General features: G+C 42.5%; 1 protein-coding gene across 7 annotated transcripts in view; it reads left to right on the forward strand.

The window, feature by feature from the left end:
• LOC311032490 (ELKS/Rab6-interacting/CAST family member 1-like) overlaps positions 1–20,018 on the forward strand; it is a 159,765-nt gene that overhangs the window by 21,020 nt on the left and 118,727 nt on the right. For 4 of the 7 annotated variants that reach the window (XM_084039316.1, XM_084039312.1, XM_084039317.1 and 1 more), the window contains exons 5-15: positions 866–1,122; positions 1,224–1,395; positions 4,301–4,375; positions 5,018–5,173; positions 6,038–6,130; positions 6,970–7,137; positions 7,243–7,410; positions 10,447–10,584; positions 12,435–12,575; positions 14,306–14,446; positions 16,109–16,302. In XM_084039316.1, the coding sequence (XP_083895442.1) occupies positions 866–1,122; positions 1,224–1,395; positions 4,301–4,375; positions 5,018–5,173; positions 6,038–6,130; positions 6,970–7,137; positions 7,243–7,410; positions 10,447–10,584; positions 12,435–12,575; positions 14,306–14,446; positions 16,109–16,302 (1,703 nt within the window). The remainder of the gene's footprint in view (positions 1–865; positions 1,123–1,223; positions 1,396–4,300; positions 4,376–5,017; positions 5,174–6,037; positions 6,131–6,969; positions 7,138–7,242; positions 7,411–10,446; positions 10,585–12,434; positions 12,576–14,305; positions 14,447–16,108; positions 16,303–20,018) is intronic. The other 3 variants (XM_084039314.1, XM_084039318.1, XM_084039315.1) reach the window with 1 other exon arrangement.

The following is a 20,018-nucleotide window of genomic DNA, read 5'->3' on the forward strand; positions in this document are numbered from 1 at the left end:
TCAGCCTTGATCTATTATGCGTATTGATCTGGGTGCAAATCAATCAAAACACTTGAATTCATTTCTGGACTTTTCTTTCCTGCTTCTGATACCTCAACTCAGTGTGTACCGAACACTGGCCTTCATGCATTGCCTCCCGGTTCATTTTCATATGAATTAACAAATAGACACATTTATTTCTCAAAATGAACATGTACCAAACATGTGGAAGGTCAGGGCTGTATGCGTGTGCGGATGTGTGAAAATGTCTGAAACGAGTAAAACAGCAGCTGTGTGTAGAGGAGGAGAGAAGGGTTTGTGTTCCTTTGGTGAGCTTTTATACCTGGAGCCACATCGGGCTCAGGTGTTGCTCATCAGCTGTTAATGTCCTCCAAGACAAGTAAAAGGAACACAGACCCCACACAGATCGGAGGGGTCATCACTATAACATTGTTAAAAAAGTGTGATTTACATAAAGTGATTCTGATTACAAGACCTCCATGAAGACATGGAAAAAAAACAGTGGTCTATATATCTGATTCAACCCATCCATCCGTCATCACACCTCAAAAACTAACGTCCAATTACATGATACCTTTTTGGGCCTTTCGGAGCAGTTTCTTGCATTGCGTCATCCATAGTGCAATAGTTTGAAAGGTTTTAAAAAGCCCCAAATCTCAGTTCTTGGTACAATAATGGTTAAGTCGATGGTATTCATTAACAACCACGTCAGACCTCTGCGAATGTTTTATAGTCCTGTACAATGAAACAGTAAAAGTCTTCCTTCATACTCGATTACACTCCTCAGCAGCTTCACCACAACATCCACACTCTCCTGTCAACTTGTATTTGTGAGTCTAAATCGGACTTCTTTCTCTTCCTCCAGCATTTCCAGTGCACCATCCAGGCTTTACAGGATGAGCTCAGAATCCAGCGAGACCTCAATCAGCTCTTCCAGTCCGATTACTCAGAGTCCGGTCACCTCGGAAACCAGTCCATCCCGCCCCAGGACATGACAGAGGAGAACTTCCTGCGTCTCCATGGCGAGTACGAGCGTCAGGTGAAAGAGCTCTTCCTCCTCAGGAAGACCGTGGAAGAAATGGAGCTGAGGATAGACACACAGAAACACACGCTGACCGCCAGGTAAAGTGTGAAATTTACTATGAGATCATTACGTGCCTTTTTTTTTCTGCTGCCAACATGTGAAGTGTGGCTTTGAATCGGCTCCTTTCCTTCTCCGACAGGGATGAATCCATAAAGAAGTTACTGGAAATGTTGCAGAGCAAAGGCCTGTCGTCACGGGCAACCGAGGAGGACCACGAACGGACGAGGCGACTGGCTGATGCTGAGATGACCATCCACCAACTGGAAGGCCTGCTGGAGCAAAAGGACAAGGAGATGCTGCAACTCAGAGAGGTGTGTGTGTGTGTGTGTGTGTGTGTGTGTCTGTGTGTGTGTGTGTGTGTCTGGCCAAGGAGAAACAAAGTGCATTCAAGCATTCCCACATGTGTGTGGGTGTGTGTCTTTGTGTACACCCAGATGTGAGTATGTGCAAATCAAACCATGTCATCCAGGCAAGGCCCTTGGATGCTTCCAGTCTTGGCTCATAATTCAGTTTTAATACAACACACACACACACACACACACACACACACACACACACACACACACACACACACACACACACACTAGAATGCACACTTTATCTTTGTTTCTTCTCTCTCTTCTGAACATCACTCTCAGTTTTACTCTCAGTTCATTGGTGTTTGTTGTTTTATCCGGCAGCTCCCTCTAGTGGTAAGATGTTGTTAATGAACAAAAATGATATAAAAGATGGACATTCAATGTTTCTGTTACAAAATAATTATTTTAGTATACAAAATACATTTAATACATATTTTCTCTCCTATTGAGGGACGTTTTTGTTAGTTTTTCAAAAAGCAAGTAATTTGAAAATTTAATGAGAAACAAGTTGATGGAATAGGGTACAAAAAACAACAAAACATATGTATTGAGTTGAATAAAAAAGAGTGTAACAGACAGAGAATGGATAAAAAAAATGCCAGATAGCCCTTAGTGTCCCAGGAGGAAAACTTGTTTTCACTATCTGAAACCTGCTCACGTCTCACAATACAAACGTACAAATAAATAAAACAAATATGGCGGACAACAAATTCAGTAGAAAAACATCCACTAAAAAGGGTCTTTGTATGAATAAACTAATGTGTCATCGCCCAGACTGGCCCATTTTTTTTTTTTTTAACCTTTTTATATGGAAGGACAAATACATAATAAAATTGTCTTCATCCTCAACAGTTAAGGGTCACCAGGTTGACAACTGTTCCAGTTACAGTGGAGCAAAAAACTGATCTCAGACCAGCCTTCCACTACCCGCTCCTAATGCACCATGGGCCACAGCTGTGAGGGAGAAATACCCTTAAACACACACACAAGAGCAAGTGATGCATCATTAAGTGTATCAAGGGCAGCAAATGACTGAGAAAGACAGTGATGATGAGGTTCATTCTGAAAGGGCTTAAAACATAATTAGGAGATACAGTCTCTTCAAATTATTAACACTCTTGAACAAATCTGTGGCCCAAGTTGCTTTGCGTTGCATCAGTGTGCTGGACAGAGTTTCTCTCTTTTGGTGCTATTTGCCGACAGACATTGTTAATTGCGAGGCAGAAAAACACCACAGGACACGTGGAATGAGATTATGCAATATCTGGACGATAGTTTCATCATAGGTTAAAGTGAAAATTACAGAAGTAAATATTTATAGAAGTGTCTATCGTGCATTGGACCACCGACACTTCCTTGTTTTGTACATTGTTGACTAATTAACAGACCAGTGCTTGCAAACTCTTGCAGCTATTTTCAAAATTCTTCAAAAATGTCCATAATGGGGATCGAGCTGATGTGAAGGGAGACCTCCGTATGGGGGCTACAAAGGCTAGAAATTCAGTGTTAATTGAATTCAAGTCGTTAGTAGTGATTTTCGCTTCTACATATCCTTTTGCTCATAATATTTAACCATTAGTGATTTTGTTTCCTTCCATACTTTTGCAATGGCTGCACCAGTTTTTTATTTTACCTGTAACACACCACAGGAAGTGATTACAAACCAGGGAATATGTTAAGTGTGTGTGTGTGTGTGTGTATGTGTGTGTGTGTGTGTGGGTGTGTGTGTGTGTGTGGGTGGTCGTGAGCGTTCATAGCATTAATACGAGCGCCTTAAGCCCCACTATGCCTTTCACCCTTTCACATGTGTGTGTTTTTGTGCTTCCTGGCTCGTGCATTAACTGTCTTTGTCAGCCTCCTCAGCGTGTTTCCTCCAAAGAAGAGCAGTGATGCGTATGCAGCTACGTTCCTCCCCTCTGCTTTCACTCCCTCCCTCTCTCTTACTCCCTTTCTTTTCTCTTTTTGTGCCTTTTATATCTACCACCACACTCCCCCTTTGCTTTCTGTCCCCCTTTGCTCTCACTTCATTTGTCTAGTGAGCTGTGATGTGTTAACAACACCCAGACAGATCGGATTTTTGTTGCTTGTAGCTCAGCAAATTAGCAAACTTTTGAGAAGTTTTTGATCATTTGGGGACTTTTGAGAATAGAAATGTAGTGTAGATATTCCATCTTCTTGTAGGTTGGTTTAATGAGGACCTTTTTTTTTTTTATTCGCGACCCTTTTAGATTTGAACCAATTCATTGAATTAGCATCACGTGAGGCTGTCAGATTCGATCATTCACTCACATTTGAGGTTGTGTAAGCTCAGTTGGCTGCGTTCCTCACAGCTGGAAGGATGTGGGATGGACGGATCGACCCGAGGAGGCTGAAAGCCAACGCCGCTGCCAGGGGAAAACACCTCGTTCCCACCTTCCCCTCCATTCCCATCTCTCCATCTTTTCCAGCTTCTCCCTCCATCCCTATTCCACCTCCTTTCCACGTATCTCCCCCCTTTCAGCCCTCTCCCCCTTTCTCCCCCTCACGCCGTCACCAACTGTGTTCCTCTCCCTCCTTCCCCGTGCCCTCTCCTCGTTCCCAACGCCACTTCTTCCATCCCGTCGTCCTCCCCTCCACCTGTCCTCCCCACTATCCGTCGTTCGTCGTCGCCTCCTCGGTCCATCCTTCCCTCCAGCACTCGCCCTCCTTCCCTGCTCCCGCTTCACGGCCTACACCCGCCATTCAGCCCTCCTTCCATCCCCCTCCGTCAGTCCCCGTCGCCTTCTGTCCCGGCCCTCCACCATGTCCTCCCTCGCTCCATCCCTCTGTGTGTCCCCCGCTGGAGTCTGCTGACCATCGCGGTGTTTGTGTCTCTCAGGAGCTGCACAGGAGATACGAAGCAGCTCCAGAATCAACAAAGACCAAGGCCTTGCAGACCGTCATCGAAATGAAGGTAAACATGGAAGTCTGCTTGTTGTGTAATTATCTTTCTTGCCTGTTGTCATGAATATGTTCATATGGTGCATGTTTACTTGCATTCATCACTTAATTGTGTAGATGAATGGCCTTTTATGTCCAGCTTCAGTCAGTCTGTTGAAAACACAAACTATATTTACTACATCCCACAAACTCAAACTGCTCCCTCTTGTGAAGGCACAGATTTTTAAACCTGCAACAATGTACAGTATTAATTTAAGTATACAAAATTAAATGAATCCTAAATGTTTCCAGTAATAGAGATGAGATGGGACAAATCTGGCAAAAATTAAAATGATTGAAGGGTGAATAATTCAGACAATCAGTACAGTTATTGCTTATTGACAGCTATACCAGAAAATATCCACATAAATGCAGGTCCATTTTTGATATAATGTAGATGAAGGCTATACATTCTCAGTAATGGACTTCAACAACATGTATTTACATCCCACTCCTCGAGTTCTCTATCTGATGTTACCTCTCATTTGGACTTTTCCAGCTCCGTTCATCTGTCAGAAATACCAAAAGAACATATTTTATTATTTGATTATATTTATGGCCCATGTATAGTAGATCACACCTGGTGTTTTCCTTGAACATGAGCTTGTCCTGGCAGGATGCGAAGATCAGCTCAATGGAGCGTGGCATGAGAGAGCTGGAGGAGGAGGTGAACATGCTCAAGTCCAACGGGGCTCTGAGCTGCGAGGAGAGGGAGGAGGAGATCAAACAGATGGAGGTCTACAGATCCCACTCCAAGTTCATGAAGAACAAGGTGACAGATTCACACTCACGCACTTTTTCTTCTTTCCATATTTGGAAAGATTGACGAATTTTGCTTGCTGGGAAATAAATCGACTTATCTTCACTTGACGGATACAGTGTCAGGAAGAGAAAGGGTTTCTACGCTCATTAAAAACAAACCAGCACTTCTGTCATGTAGGGAGAGGAGACGAGTTGGGAATTCAGTCGAGGTTTTTTCTTGTGCTTGTTTGGGATGAAATGTGTTGGTTTTTTATTCTCTGGGGTTTTTGTGGAAGGAAGTAATTTACAGCTCTTCTTAAGAGCAATACATGAATTGCTTTACATATGTTTTTTTTTTTTTAGAAAAACAGAGCAGCATGTTTGTAGTTTTAAAACGTAGTTAAGAAACCTCCATGTGATTTGTTTGTGAAGAGAATGTGAACGGAGATAACTACTTGTTGTCTCACGTAAGGACTTACCACTGAGAAACTATATGGGGAAGCTATAGAAACAGTTAAGAGGAGTATATTCTGATATAAACTACATTATCAATATCAATAATTTTTGGGTAAGGACATTTTTTTCTTCTTCTTTTGAAGTTTTAATTGAAAACCTAAGACAGTCAAGACATGAATGTCCTCCATGATTATTCCCAGCATTATTTACCTTTCTTTCCAGGTGCATATCAATTAAAAGCCTGTATTATGTATGAGAACCAAGAGTGTGTAACGTTTATGGTCATTTCACTCACAATGTTTGACACACACACACTCATTATGCACAGTAGGTGGATGTCATGCATTATTTCAGCACGTGAGGCGTTTTGAGGTTTGTCGGTCTGTGAATGTGGCGGCTGATTTGTTGTGGTCACGGTGACGCCCTCCTCTCCTGCCAGGTTGAGCAGCTGAAGGAAGAGCTAACTCACAGCCAATCAGAGAAGGAGGAGCTAAGGCAACGAGCCAATGAGCTCCAGCAGGAGGTGTCCGCAGTAAGAGACACGCCTCTGTGTCCGTTTGCTCTCCTCTTTCTTGTCACTTCCGAATCTCTCGCTCCTTCTGACTCCCAGGTCGACTGGTTAACGGCTGCTGCTTGAGTAGATTCTCAGTAGAATCCCAGTAGATCCACTGTGTGTTCAGACTCTTCTTCTATCTCTGTGTATGCCATTCATATGAACAGGTTTCCTTCTGCCTGGTCACAGTAATAGTTGTTGTCTGAACTGAACTATAACGGACTGAGAATCCAGCTGTGCTGCAGAATGCATATCTAACCCGCTTCACCTTCTTCTTGCATGAGGTTTCACTGGTTTGGATTGGTTTGCCGAGGTTTTTATATGACTAATTTTCCTCTGTGGTTTGGGCTCGTTCTTTTCATGTGTCATGTTAAATTCACTCACATTGAAGAAAAAAAAATTAAAACAGTTAAATGTAACAGTAGAACTATTGTTTGCTTTCTCCATTGAGAAATTAGGAACAGACACGTGTAAATGATAATTGATCAAACTCACATAATGCTCCTGAACATAAACACTGGAGCCCTTGTACCCACAATACACTTTACACACAGCTTATTATAGCTGCTCTCTTTAAAGAACTATCAGTATGTGCCCTTGAGCAAGGCACCGAAACTCCGCTCAGTGACCATTACGTTGGTCTTCTACAATGGAGTCACAAGTAATGGCTAAAACCTTAACACACACCTTAGAAGCTTGTTGTGGATTTAAACACATTTTATTGACAGGTGACCACCTCTCTCTCTCCAGTTCACACTCTAACTAGGTCTCTCTTCTCTTTCTCTCTCTCTCTTCATGTAAATGCGTGTGTTACTCAGATCGAACAGGCAAAGCAGGATCTGGGTCGTAAGGACAGCGAGCTGTTGGGTTTCAGGACCAAACTGGAAACTCTGAACAATCAGTTTTCTGACAGTAAACAACACGTGGACGTACTCAAGGAGTCGCTGACTGCCAAGGAACAGAGGGCCGCCATACTGCAGACCGAGGTACAGTTACTCTTCTGCTGCTACTTGTTGCTGTATGCACCGGTGCTGTTAGAAATTACCACAAGAAAATGCATCATCGTTTATTTTGAATTCTGCGTGCCACAGGTGGATGCGCTGCGTCTCCGTCTAGAGGAAAAGGAATCTCTCCTCGCTAAAAAGAGTCAGCAGATATCAGAGGTGAACGAGGAGAAAAGCACTCAGCATGGAGAGATCGCCGACCTCAAAGACATGCTGGACGTCAAGGAACGCAAAGTTATAGTGCTGCAGAAAAAGGTATGAAAACGCTACGTGTTCTCTGAGTATTAAATCAGAGTATTTGGTGTCACAATGCAAAACCTCTGTGATCCTGTTCAGTGTTTGGAGCTAAGCAGTCATTGCTGGGTTGTTGTAGCAAAGCATGTGTTAGATTTAACCATGTAAGCAATGTGATGCGTTAATTGAACAAGCTATAAGGAAAATCAGACGAAATATAAATCAGTAGAAAGTGGCTAAAATCACTTTTATTTGTATGAAATGTAGGTGTTTTGTGGGAAATTATGCAATTCACTCTTTCACTGAAATCTGGATGTACAGAATATCGTTGTAATGCGATATTACAACCACTAGATGGGGCTGCAAGACAGTGTGTTGTTAGTATGTAGTAGACAGACAGGTGAGCAGGAAGACAGAATGACACACAGACGGGCAGCTTTACAAATAGTCAGAGTTACAGGTGCTTTCTCTTTATTTTTTAGCCACTTGTTAATCTGTGTTTGTGCATGCGTCTCTATGGCAACGCTTTCAATTGGATGGGTGGTCAGGACAGGAGTGACCCCTCTGTTTTTTTCTGTCTGACACACACACACACACACACACACACACACACACACACACACACACACACACACACACACACACACACATCTTGGATGGATCATTCAGATGGTAACATCCAAAAAATTAAGCGTAAAAATGACAGAAATCCAGTAGAACAGCTGATTTCTCTCATTACAAGCATTTGCCACAAAAAAAGAAATCCCCCCCTCCTTTCAGTTGTCACTTGGCAGGAAAAATGGGGAGTTAGAGCAGATAATTGATAAAGACAATCAAGCAGACAGACATAAAGCAGGACAGGGAGGGGGAGGAGAGAGACAGCGTGCGTTTGAAATCAGACGCATACTAATGAGTTCCTCCTGTTCAATAAATGATGACCTCTGCTGTCTCCAAATAGAATACAGTTCAGCGTCTGAGAGGGAGACAGAGATGCCGCCGGCTGCTCCTTCATCTAATCTGTGCCTATGATTTCATAATTTACTCTCCTTTTTACATGTGGAAAAAACTAAATATATACCTCTTCTCCACTTTGTCTTGTCCTTTTTTTTTTTCACCTGTCATTATATGTTAGTCATGAAGGAAATTACCGTGAGTGCGTAGAATGAATTCCTCTGATCTCCCATCGTCCTTCTCTCTTTGTGGTTAAATGTAATTTATTGTGAGGAACATCGTGACATAGATGAAGGGAAACGTCACCCGGTTGTTGTCTTGTAAATACAGTCACGGTTATTATCACACATGATTTTGGGACAAAAATAGGACAAGATGGGTGACGTGTGTGTGTGTGTGTGTGGTGGGTGTTTAAATACTGTATGTGCGTGTGTTCGTGTGCCTGCCAAGCATCCAGCAGTTGTCAGTTTCAGGAAGTGCAGACGGGATCAAAGAGTCTCTCTGCCTCTCAATGTCAAGTGTGTGTGTGTGTGTGAACGCGAGAGAGGAGGAGGTATCAGTCAAGCTGTCAGGTGAACAGTTGATTAATGAGGTGCTGGAAGTGTTTTACTGTATGAACACACACACACCAGCGATCTCTGGTACTGTAAATGTGTGCGCCTCACCTGCAGTGCAGTCAAAGGTTGCATGCCAATCTGACTTTCTGGGTTTTTTTTGGTGACGGGTTGTCAGTCTCTTGACATCCTTTCTTTCTCTGCCACAGCAAAAGAACGAGACGCAGAAAGAGAGGGAGAGCGGAGCTTTTTTAATTTGTAATTTTAACACCCAAGTCCACAAGCTTTTCATCCCTCCCTTTTCTCCTCAATTTGTTATTTCAGCGCCCGCTCAACCTTTTGTTCCGTCCATTTTTTATAATGGATACCACAAAGTTGACATAGCTCCTTATCGTTGTCTGTAATCTCTCACACGCTCTCGATGTGGGCTCGGGGAAAAAGAGCGAGTCCGTCGCTTATTTCTGCTGATTTGGTGTTTTAACAGAAAATTAATCTGCTACCAAATCACTGTGAGAGGGAACGGGAGGAGGCAGGGAGAAAGGGGGAGAAAGAGGTAGAGATAAAGAGAGTGTGTGTTTGGCTACGAATCAATGGCAGCAGAGCTTAGGGAGAACGTTTGTTTGATAGCGCAGCACTTCTACTCAACTCCGCGTAGAAGAAGTTGTCTCTTGAATCCGAGGCAGAGACTTTTCTGTTGCTTTTTGGGATTCATTTGCTTCGTAATCAGCGCGAGAGGAAACAGGAGAGAAATTAATGTGGGAGGCGTGCAAATGTTTATTGACTGTCAGGAAAAACTCACTCATTTACACTAATGGGTGGGAAAAGGGCAATTTCACCTGCTGGTGTGCCACAGATTCCCAGTAGTAGTAGTAGTCTCCAAAAGGGAAGCCGACACAAGTCATATGTAATAAAGCAATGAGCCCTTAATAGCCTAAATCATTTCTTTCTATTTTTCTTTTTTATTTAATAGCACATAAAAAGGCACATTAGATAAAACCATATAAAAATATTCAAATTCGGCCTAAAAGGCTTATCACAGAGTTTTCATTTAAGCAAGTGAATGTAACAATTTGAATAAAAATAATGAGTTTTAAAGCAAGAAATTATTGTAAAAACGTCCCATCAATTATCCCTGTACATTGTCCAGACCAATATTATAAGATAATTTTGCTCATAATAGCTTAATTGGTATGTCTCCATTTACAGTATGCTGGATTGTTGGAGTTTATATTTATTCAGATGTTTCTTGTATTGGCTGCATTTTTTAATGTTTTTTTTGGAGTCTTGTTCACATGTATTTTGTTAAATTTGCTGTTTTTTTTATAGAAATCCAATTTAATTGATGTGTTTCAAAATTGGCATTACGCTGTCCGTCTGCAGAAATTCATTATCGTCTGGGCTCCAGTTACAAGCAGTTACCCCAGTGCTGTACCTTGGCCGAGTTTGAGGGCCGACACACTCGCCAACATAATATCCTTCTTTGCCAAATAATTGAATTATGCATCAAAAACAACACTGTTTATGAGTTTTTCCTCTCCTGTTCTCCGTGCAGATAGAGAACCTCCAAGATCAGCTGAGAGATAAAGAGAAACAGCTGGGCGGCCTGAAAGACAGAGTCAAGTCTTTACAGACGGACACGTCAAACACCGACACGGCACTGGGAACACTGGAGGAGGCTCTGGCTGAGAAGGTACACACACACACACACACACACACACACCCCTTCTGTCTTTGTGAGGACACTCAATGACATAATGCATTCCCTGACCCCTTAACCCTCACAATGCCTAACCCTAACCTGGATGAACCCTCAAACAGGCCTTTGAAGAAGTGAGGACTGTCCAAAATGTCCTCACTTTCCTCAAACGTGTTCAATCTCAAGGTCTAAAACTCAAATTGGTCCCCACAAAGGTAGATGTACAAGTCCTCTCACACACACACACACGCTGGTCAGCCTCAAGTCAACTCCAGAGCAAGGTTACATTCATAATAAAACCACTATGAGCAGCACGGCCGACCACCCACGCAATGACCAAATGACTCCGGATAAATGGACATGCACCAATAATCACATCGGCCGTTTCGTGATTAAATCTTTTGCAGCCTGCGTTCACAGAAGATTAAGAACCGCCCAACATGCGGTCACGCGGCCCCGGGACCGGTGGGAATAGAACCAACAACCACACTGTCACCGTCCGGGCGTAAACATTCAGGTGTCACTGCCATAAAACAGCCCTGAAACACCTGAGCATGGGAACCGAACCCCTCAACGGCCCCGTTTGATGATCTGTTATTTTGCACTCAGGACTCAACCCCGAATTCTGGGAAAACAGACCGGTGACACTTCCAACGGCAGACCAATTTAAAAGTGTTCGATGAGAATATATATTTTTTTGCGCGGCATGTTAACTGACTCCATCTCCTTTCGCACACTCACGCCCACAGGAAACAGAGCTATTAATTGTCCAGTGACTAATATTCAGCGTGTCAGTTGGATGTGTGAGTGTTGGCAGGCGGAGGTGGCCGGCGACTCGATCTCCACTCAAACGACTTTCACAGGCTTTCCTTCCTCCCTGGTCAATGTTTTGGTGCCTTTGGATGTCGTCCCTTCCTTCCTTTTTCTATTTTTCCATCTTCCCATCCACCTCTTGCTCTCTTTATGTTATGACTCCTTTTCTCGGTCACTTGTTGTGTTATGTTTCAAAGCAGAAGGGAAATAAATACATCTGGAGTGTTTTTACCCCGGTGCCGTTTCATGCTGGAAGTTTGCGAATACTATAGATATATACCTTTTTGTATGTGAACCCTCATTGACATTGGTACTTACTAGCCCTAGACCATCAAACCTGGACCATGCAAACTAACCATGATCTTAGTCAAACCTAAACTTTATTTTAAATAGAGCTTGATAATCTTTTAATCATAAATCATTTAATTCAAACATCCACTGTTTTACATCCGTTTGACATATGTTTGGATACAACAAGCAATTTGAAGAAGAATCTGTTAATTAAGCAAATCATTTATATTAAAAAAATAACCTGAAAGTGCTTAAAAACATTTTTTTTCACTCTCAAGGCTGAGGCCATAAATTGGTCCTCACAAAGATAGAACTATGCTACCATAAAGTAACACACGCAGCACTGTCAGGTTCCTCTCTTTGGGCTTTTTATGTGCTGTTTTTGTGTGTGTGAACTTTTATACTTTTGCTTGAACTGGTCGCTGTGTTGTTCTACAACTGGAGAGCGTCGATAGTGTTTTAGTGGTTGTGAATATTGAATCTGGTGCCAAAACATATTACGTGTCTCAAATCACTGCTGGCTGTTAGATCCTGTCAAAGCTGCCATGTACGTAAAGTTTAATGCGAATGTTATTAGTATAGAAACTTGATATTGAGTGACTGAATAACTGTTGGAGCGTTGACTACGTCTCTCTCTCTCTCTCTCTCTCTCTCTCTCTCTTCTTCTTTGCCTCTCTCGACTCTTTCTGTACTTTATTATCCAAACTTCATTCCTCCTCCTCCTCCTTCATGATGTCCAGGAGCGAATCATCGAGCGGCTGAAGGAGCAGCGGGAGAGGGAGGAGAGAGAAAAGGGGGACGAGATGGAGTCCAGCAAGAAGGAGCTGAAGGAGTTGAGGGAGAAAGTCTCCCATCTGCAGGCTGACCTGTCTGACCGTGAGGTAGAAGACACACACACACACACACACACACACACACACACACACACACACACACACACACACACACACAGATCTGTGCTACAAGTCAGACAAACAGAGGAACATGATTGATCCATCATTGTAGAACAGTCCGCGGATCCTCCCAAGGCCCTCATGCTGAAGGACAACAATGATGAAACATTCACATTTCCTTGACAACGATATGCTTCACGACCAATGAAAACAGTGATCGGAGCAGAATTCTTGCGCCGACCTTTGTGATTCATGCATAAAAAAACCCACAGCGGAGACACAGAGGGAGAGACAAGAGGATGACGGAGCATTTTCTTTAGCGCTGGCTTTGCTTTAGTCGTCCTGCAGAGACGGCAAAGCAGGAAAGTTACAATGAACCACTTCAGCAACACCGAAATGTCTTTTTTATAATAGTGTCCGTACCAAATGTAGAACCAAATCGTGGCCAGATGTCAAACCAGAGTCAAACAATAAACCAAATTTAGCTAATTACAACATGATGAACATTGTGGTGTCACAAAAGTGTGTTTAGTTGCATTGAAGCCTTGGAAAAATACTTTTTCTTTTCTTTTTTTCCGATTAAACAAACCACATACAATGTTAATTACTGAGCTTTAGAACAGAGCACCGCTAGCTGTTTCCCCCTGCTTCCAGTCTTTAGGAGAAAGCTAAGCTAACTGCCTGCTGGTTCCAGCTTAATTTTAGCGTACCTTGTTTAAAGGTCCCATATTGTAGAATGTAAGAATTCCATTTTTTTTATTATAAAGCAAGTCCAGGTGCTTTATAGGTACTGTGAAAGTGTGAAAACGCCCAATCCATGGAGAAATGCACACAGTCAGTATTCAGAAACCAGCCGTCAGGACTTAAGGTTGCAATGTCACAACTGTGTAGTCACCAGCAGAAGTGTTGCTAAACCCCATGTACAGGTTTATTCAGTAGGAGAGAAAAAAAGTTTTTTTTTTTTACTTTAAAGCATGTAAACATGTTCACGCAGAAGCTCAAAATACAAGAAAAAGAGAAAATACGCCCTACAATCGAATAAGCATATGTTGTAGTGAAAAATCCCTTAAGCCCGTTTTGACTCGTTGGCTAATTTTGTTGATTGTGGGGTCATAAAACCTGTTACGGTCCCGTTATATAATTTGAGATATACATGGGAAAACTCCACGGAGAAAACAAGCATTCCTTTCACAGATGTGGGGTTTGTCTGACAACAGCAATATACTGTGTAAATATGTGCCTAAATATAATCAGAGTAAGCAGCGAGGTTTCTCTGACCAAAGCCCAGTCAAACATGATGATCCGTAGTCTGGAGTTGGTGTTGTCAGTCAAGGGTAAAATTACACGTCTGAGTGTCTCCCCTTCTGGTCCGTCGGTTTCTGTTTCACCGGCCCGACCAAAAGAGGAAAAGACCAGAAAAGAAAGGCAGAGGGAGACTTCACGGATGGAGGGATTGAGCTGGAGGAGTGAGAAAAGAGACAAGTCATGGGAAGAAGTTTTGAAGAACATGGGGCAGAGTCAGTCTCACAACTGCAGGAAGGCCTTAATGGATGGTTCAACTTTATATTTGTAATATTAGTTTGGTGTATATCTGGTTAAAAAAAGATCATTAAACAAAATTAGAGTTGTAATAAAGTGGAATTATCCTTTACTTTAGTAGAGCTTCTCATTGTCTAAGACCATCCTTATCACTCTATTACTGTTCTTGTCTTTCTCAGACTTCAGTGCTGGATCTGAAAGAGAAAGCGTCCTCTCTGGCCTCCTCCACTCTGAAGAAGGACAACAAGCTGAAGACTCTGGAGATCAGCCTGGAGCAGAAGAGAGAGGAGTGTGTGAAGCTGGAGAACCAGCTCAAGAAGGTTAGATCTCCGCAGCACAACACCAACCTTCCTCACCACAAGAATGACAGATTGATGATAGATTTAGTTTTGGCTGAAAGTCTTTGCACTAAGGACGTATTCATAGAATTATAAAAGCATGACAATTAGAGGAGTTTTGGCACCCGTGTCACTACATTTAGAACGAAGTAGACTAAAAATGATGTCTAGGGTGAGGATTGCAACATGGAGGGAAGCTGGAAACGGTTCACATACCACCCATGTTGCAATAAGCCAGTTGTGGGTGTTAAAAGTGACCAATTAAGCCGCCTCCAAAGTCTCAAAAGTTATCTTCATGAAGGAGGCAACATGGCAATGCGCCTGGATTGTAAATGTGTGGATTATTTAGAGACTAATTAAATGCCATGGACAACAAGTAACCAATTAAAAACATCAATTATAAGAATCTCTATGGTGGAAAAAATACACACAGTTCAGACAGAAACACAGCAAATATGGGATTTTAAACAAAACCTTCATCTTTTTCCCCCCTTCCTCATTTCCCCTTAACTGTTTTCCGTGTGTGTGTGTGTGTGTGTGTGTGTGTGTGTGTGAGAGTGAGAGAGAGAGAGATCGACTGTGAGTGTGTGTGTGTTTGCATATCACATTCACTCCAACACAGCAGCCCATAAAACGGTGTGTGACGGCCTGCTGACAGCCTTATAGTCATTTTCACAGAGTGGAGAAGACAGCACCACCACCACACCCAGAATGCGTGTGTGTGTGTGTGTGTGTGCGTGTGCGTGTGCGTGTGCGTGTGCGTGTGTGTGTGTGTGTGTGTGTGTGTGTGTGTGTGTGTGTGTGTGTGTGTGTGTGAGAAAGTCAGTTGATCTCAGAAGTTTCTCTCATCAGAGTTTACTCCTTAGTCTCTTTCTGTTACCCGGGATAGAAAAGGAGACTTTTCTTTGTGTGTGTGTGAACTGATCGACATTCTGCGTGTGTGTGTGTGTGTGTGTGTGTGCGTGCGTGTGTGTGTTTTTCCTCTCTTATTTGTCTTTCTCTCTCTTTCTGCCCTCCACCCAGATCTTCTTATAATATCGTCAGACACCAAAACATTTCCTCTCCACATAAAGACCTGTAAAAACTGTTGTCCGCTTCCAAAACTAATAGGCTTTATGTTTGTGTGACCAAGGCGTGCGCGCACACACCAAGTCAATCTCTCCCAAGAGCAACATTTGCTTCTGGGAAACACGCACAGCTGTTCTAACCTCTAAGCTGCTTATATCTTGGGTTTTTTCTTCTTCCTCCTTTGTTTTATTTCATCGGTTTCTTTTTCTCGTTTTTCGGCATTTTCTGTGCAGCTGAGCAGAGCAGCAGAAAGGAGAAAAGCCGACGCGGCTCGGTTTAAGTCGCTTTTTTACTTTACTCACCTTTTCATGTCCTGCATAAATCTGCATCCTGTGTCTTTGAGTGTTGAGTGCGAAAATGTGGAGAAACAGGTGAGGCCTCCTTTTATAAGATATAAACAATCTACCTGCTTTGCTGGATGGAATATCTATGAATCAAAGGCCTGTCCCTTTAAGACCCATCTGTGAATGTAATTTTATTAAGAAAAGACCAATTATATCACCAATTAAACTCTTAGACTCTTAAACGGTTTACAAAGCCACATGGCACTCAAGCAGCCCTTCATTTCTGTTCCAGGCTCAGAGTGCAGCAACAGATTCCCAGGCCAACGATGAACTCTCCGAACGCATCTCCTGCCTGGAGGAGGAAGTGGCCCGGCACAAAGAGGATGCTGGGAAGGCGCAGTCCGAGGTAGAACGACTTCTGGACATCCTGAGGGAGATGGAGAATGAAAAGAACGACAAGGACAAAAAGATCCACGAACTGGAGAGGTGAGAGAGCGACATAAAGAAATTAATTTCCAAAACATTACTTCCTGTTTTGAATGTTAACCTTAATCAATAGAAAAGACTGTTTCCTTGAATTGATCATTTAATTGTAGATTGTTTCCATTCAATTTCAAACTTACATACTTTGAGTCTATGGAAATCTTTCCTGCGGTACTAATCCATTAGTCTTCCTTTCCCAGTCTGACCTCTCCCTTCTTTCTTCTTCTCATTTCTATCATTGTGCATCATTCACATGTGTGTGTGCATAAATGTGTTTACATTCGTGTGATTTCTGCATCTGCGTGAGTGTGTTTGTTTGTTTGTGTGTGTGTGTGTGTGCGCCCATTACCACCCCAGAAGTCCCTCTGTCCCCCATCTGTGGCGTTCTCAGCAATCGCGAAAACAGGCCCCTCCCCCCGCTGCCTCTCAGCAGCCAATGGGGGAGCTGGTGTGGGACTACCTGGGCACGTGAGTGGCTGGTGGCCCCTTCCAGTCAGTTAGACCGATGCACGACAAAAACTCACTTTGCCTGTCGGAGGACGAGATATGAAAGCACCATGGAAGCAACCGGTCCCATGTGGAAAAGAATCAATTGGGAATCGAACCTCTGACCAGCACGGAACCACAAGTTGAGACTCTAGATGATTCATACACATAGATAGGTCAGAGGTTGTATGTTGTCGCATACAAACATTTCGTTTTTATGGCAAAAATACCCCAAAAAGTGATTTCTTTTGTCAGAAATAAACTGAATATATTGGAATTCAGGTAAAACAGGACATTTGAATACGTCACATTGGGTCTGATGATGATGGATATTCTCCCTTTTTTCTGACGTGTTACACACAACATGATTAATTCAATACTAGGAACCAATGAGCAGATTAATTCATTATATTGGCCATTAATTGTTGCACATAAATATAATAAAAAGACCGAGATTTCAAGTCTTTTTCTACATGGGCCCGAGCTGAGTATGTTCACTAATAATCACCCTCAAAGAGTTGCACTGTTGATTCGCTGAGCCTCTTTAATACGGTTTATTTGGACTGTTTTACAAAACCAAACAAAGTCAGTTGCACTCTCGCACATCTGTGCATCGGCAGAAGTTTTGTCGTCTGCTGTGCTGCAGCGTGACGAGCATAAGTTTGCAAAACGAGGGCACAGTTTGGCACCAGTCTCTGCTGTGAAGCCTTTAACTCTTTGAGCCGCTGTTCCTGTCAATGATGCAACTCTTTCATTTCGTGGCTCCGTTTTTTTACGCTCCACTTTTGTTTTACTTTCAGCCGAGGAGGCCTGACATGCAGAGTTTAACCCACTCTTTTTCTTTCATTAGGAGTCTGGACAGTTCACTCTCTCTTTTTTTTTTTTTTGTATTTCTTTTATGCTAATAGGAATGTTTCTAACTATTTTCTACCTGTCGATGCAATCTCACTCAATCTGTCTGTCCCCTGCTCTTTATGTGTGCACTATGTACACTACTGTACCAGTTTTAACCTTAATCTGTCTTTCCTTTCTGTCTGTATTCGAGTATCTGTCTGTGTGCATGCCTCCCTGCCTGCCTCTATGTTTACCTGTCTACCTGAAGATCTGTTTCGTGCTGTTGTTCTGCCTGTGTGTCTGTTTATGAAGACTATATTAAACAGGATCCTGCAGAGGTTTAGTTGGGGGGGAGAAAACACCTCTCAAGCAGGGTCAGGTGTCTTTATCTCAAGGCCAACAGTTAAAAAAGTATGTTAAAGGAGTCATCACCAGGAAATCGCAATTTCTCTTGTTAAAACATGCATATCTGTGTTTGACCTCAGTTGAAACTTGCCTGAAAGGCTGGAGTTTGAAAGTGGCGCCGTTTTTTCGCTTCTGCTCTTTTTCCGAACAGGAATAGCACACAAGGGTGTGCATTCCTAAAGCACGAGATTTTGATTCTGCGCCTTCGGTGACGTCACCGTGGCGGCTACTTGCATAAGCCCACCCCTCTTTCACCACCCAACCCCGCCCCGTCCGCTACCTGAAATCGCCGAAGCGCCGCCATTATGTTTTGGAGTCTGCATGCAGGCAAGCCCCCCCGGCTCTGTCCTTCCTGCGGCGAATCAACGCGCGCCTCATTACATATTATACAATGCACATCCGGACCAGTCAAAACCTCGCGCGTAATCTCGCGTGATAAAATCGCGGTACGAAAAAGGGTCAGAACAAGCTCAATGTTTGATTAAAATTTTTTTTTTTTTTTCTAATAAGTTTTACGAATTGATCCAAAGCGATCCAAGGGGGGCTGGATACGTATAAAACCAGGTTATGACTCCTTTAAAGAAACAATTTGAAGTGCACAAAGAGGTATATTTTAGTAAAAGTAGTGAGAGTTTGTCTTGGAAGGTTAGACGGGTCAGAGCTTTTCCGTGGTTGTGAAAACTCGTCCGTCTGCATGTGTACATGCTTCTCCAAGACTTTGATTTTTGAAGTATCGTATTATTTCTGTCTGCGCCTTCTCTCTTTCTGTCTCTTTAATCTTTTCCTCCGGTTTCTTCTTTGCACGATATCTACCCCTCTCTCTCTCACTCTCTCTCTCTCTCTCTCTCTCTCTCTCTCTCTCACTCTCTCTCTGTCTCTGTGCGTTTAGTAGTTTGACTTTAAGAGTAATGGTTGTTAATGATTTTAGGGAGATTCAATGTTTCCTCTCTGTGTCTCCGTCTGGCCAGTAGGAATATTGGAATATTAATAATTCAGCATCTGCTGACTTCAAACTGGTTGGTTTTAACTGTGTGTGTGTGTGTGTGTGTGTGTGTGTGTGTGTGTGTGTGTGTGTGTGTGTGTGTGTGTGTGTGTGTTATTTAGTCTGCCAGTAGCCACAGATGCAGATTTAACAGCAGTTCTAGCTTTGTGGATAACATCGTAGTGTAACTTTATGACCATTTAAAATTGCAAATGGGTGAACATGTGGGATTGTTTTTTTTTTTTTTAAAGATCTTACATCATATATAAATTTCCTTCTCCCCGTCGATTACAATAAAAGGAAAAGCTCCTCTGATATTTAATATCTGACCTTTGCCGGCTGCTCTTATGAAACAGGAAGGGCATTACATCGAGGCTTAGTGCTGCGTGTTCGAGAACACTATCTTGTAATAGTAAAATTAAGATTAAGTAGATTTTTATGAGGAAATTTAACTTTCCTTTTTACACACTGGCACACACACATCAGTCATTACTGTAAAGTACGTGGTTTGTGGAGGATATATTAGACGGTGTGAGGAAGTCTACTTTTTTTTTATTTATTTTTTTTACATCTTCACATTTAGTGGTTTCATTTAGCTGTTGGATGCATGATGAGGGAAACTATCCCTGGCTAAATTAAGGCTGTGGTTTAAGTGTTGACATGGTGAAACACAGTCATGAAAAGGGCAGAAATGACTGTTTGCTCTGCCCCCCCTTCCCCCTCCTCACTTGCTGTTCAAGCTTTCCATCCTCAGCAACGATGATGGTGGCAGATTTACAGCTCAAAATGTATTTGCCATTTTCTTTTGAATAATAAGTCTTTGACAAAAGCATACTTCTCCTTTCTAGCTGACTATTGTCAACTTTTCCTGCTGATTTTATCAGCCTGATAATTACGCTATTGTTGGCACCATGGATTGCTTGAAAACTCTGTATCCGGCTGTGTTTTTTAATTTTGCTATCATTTAAATCAAGAATATTGTGCTTGGGGTCTTAAATAATGCACCTCATAG

The sequence above is a fragment of the Eutrigla gurnardus genome, assembly GCF_963514095.1.
Source record: "Eutrigla gurnardus genome assembly, chromosome: 21".
In the NCBI taxonomy this organism is placed as follows: Eukaryota; Metazoa; Chordata; class Actinopteri; order Perciformes; family Triglidae; genus Eutrigla; species Eutrigla gurnardus.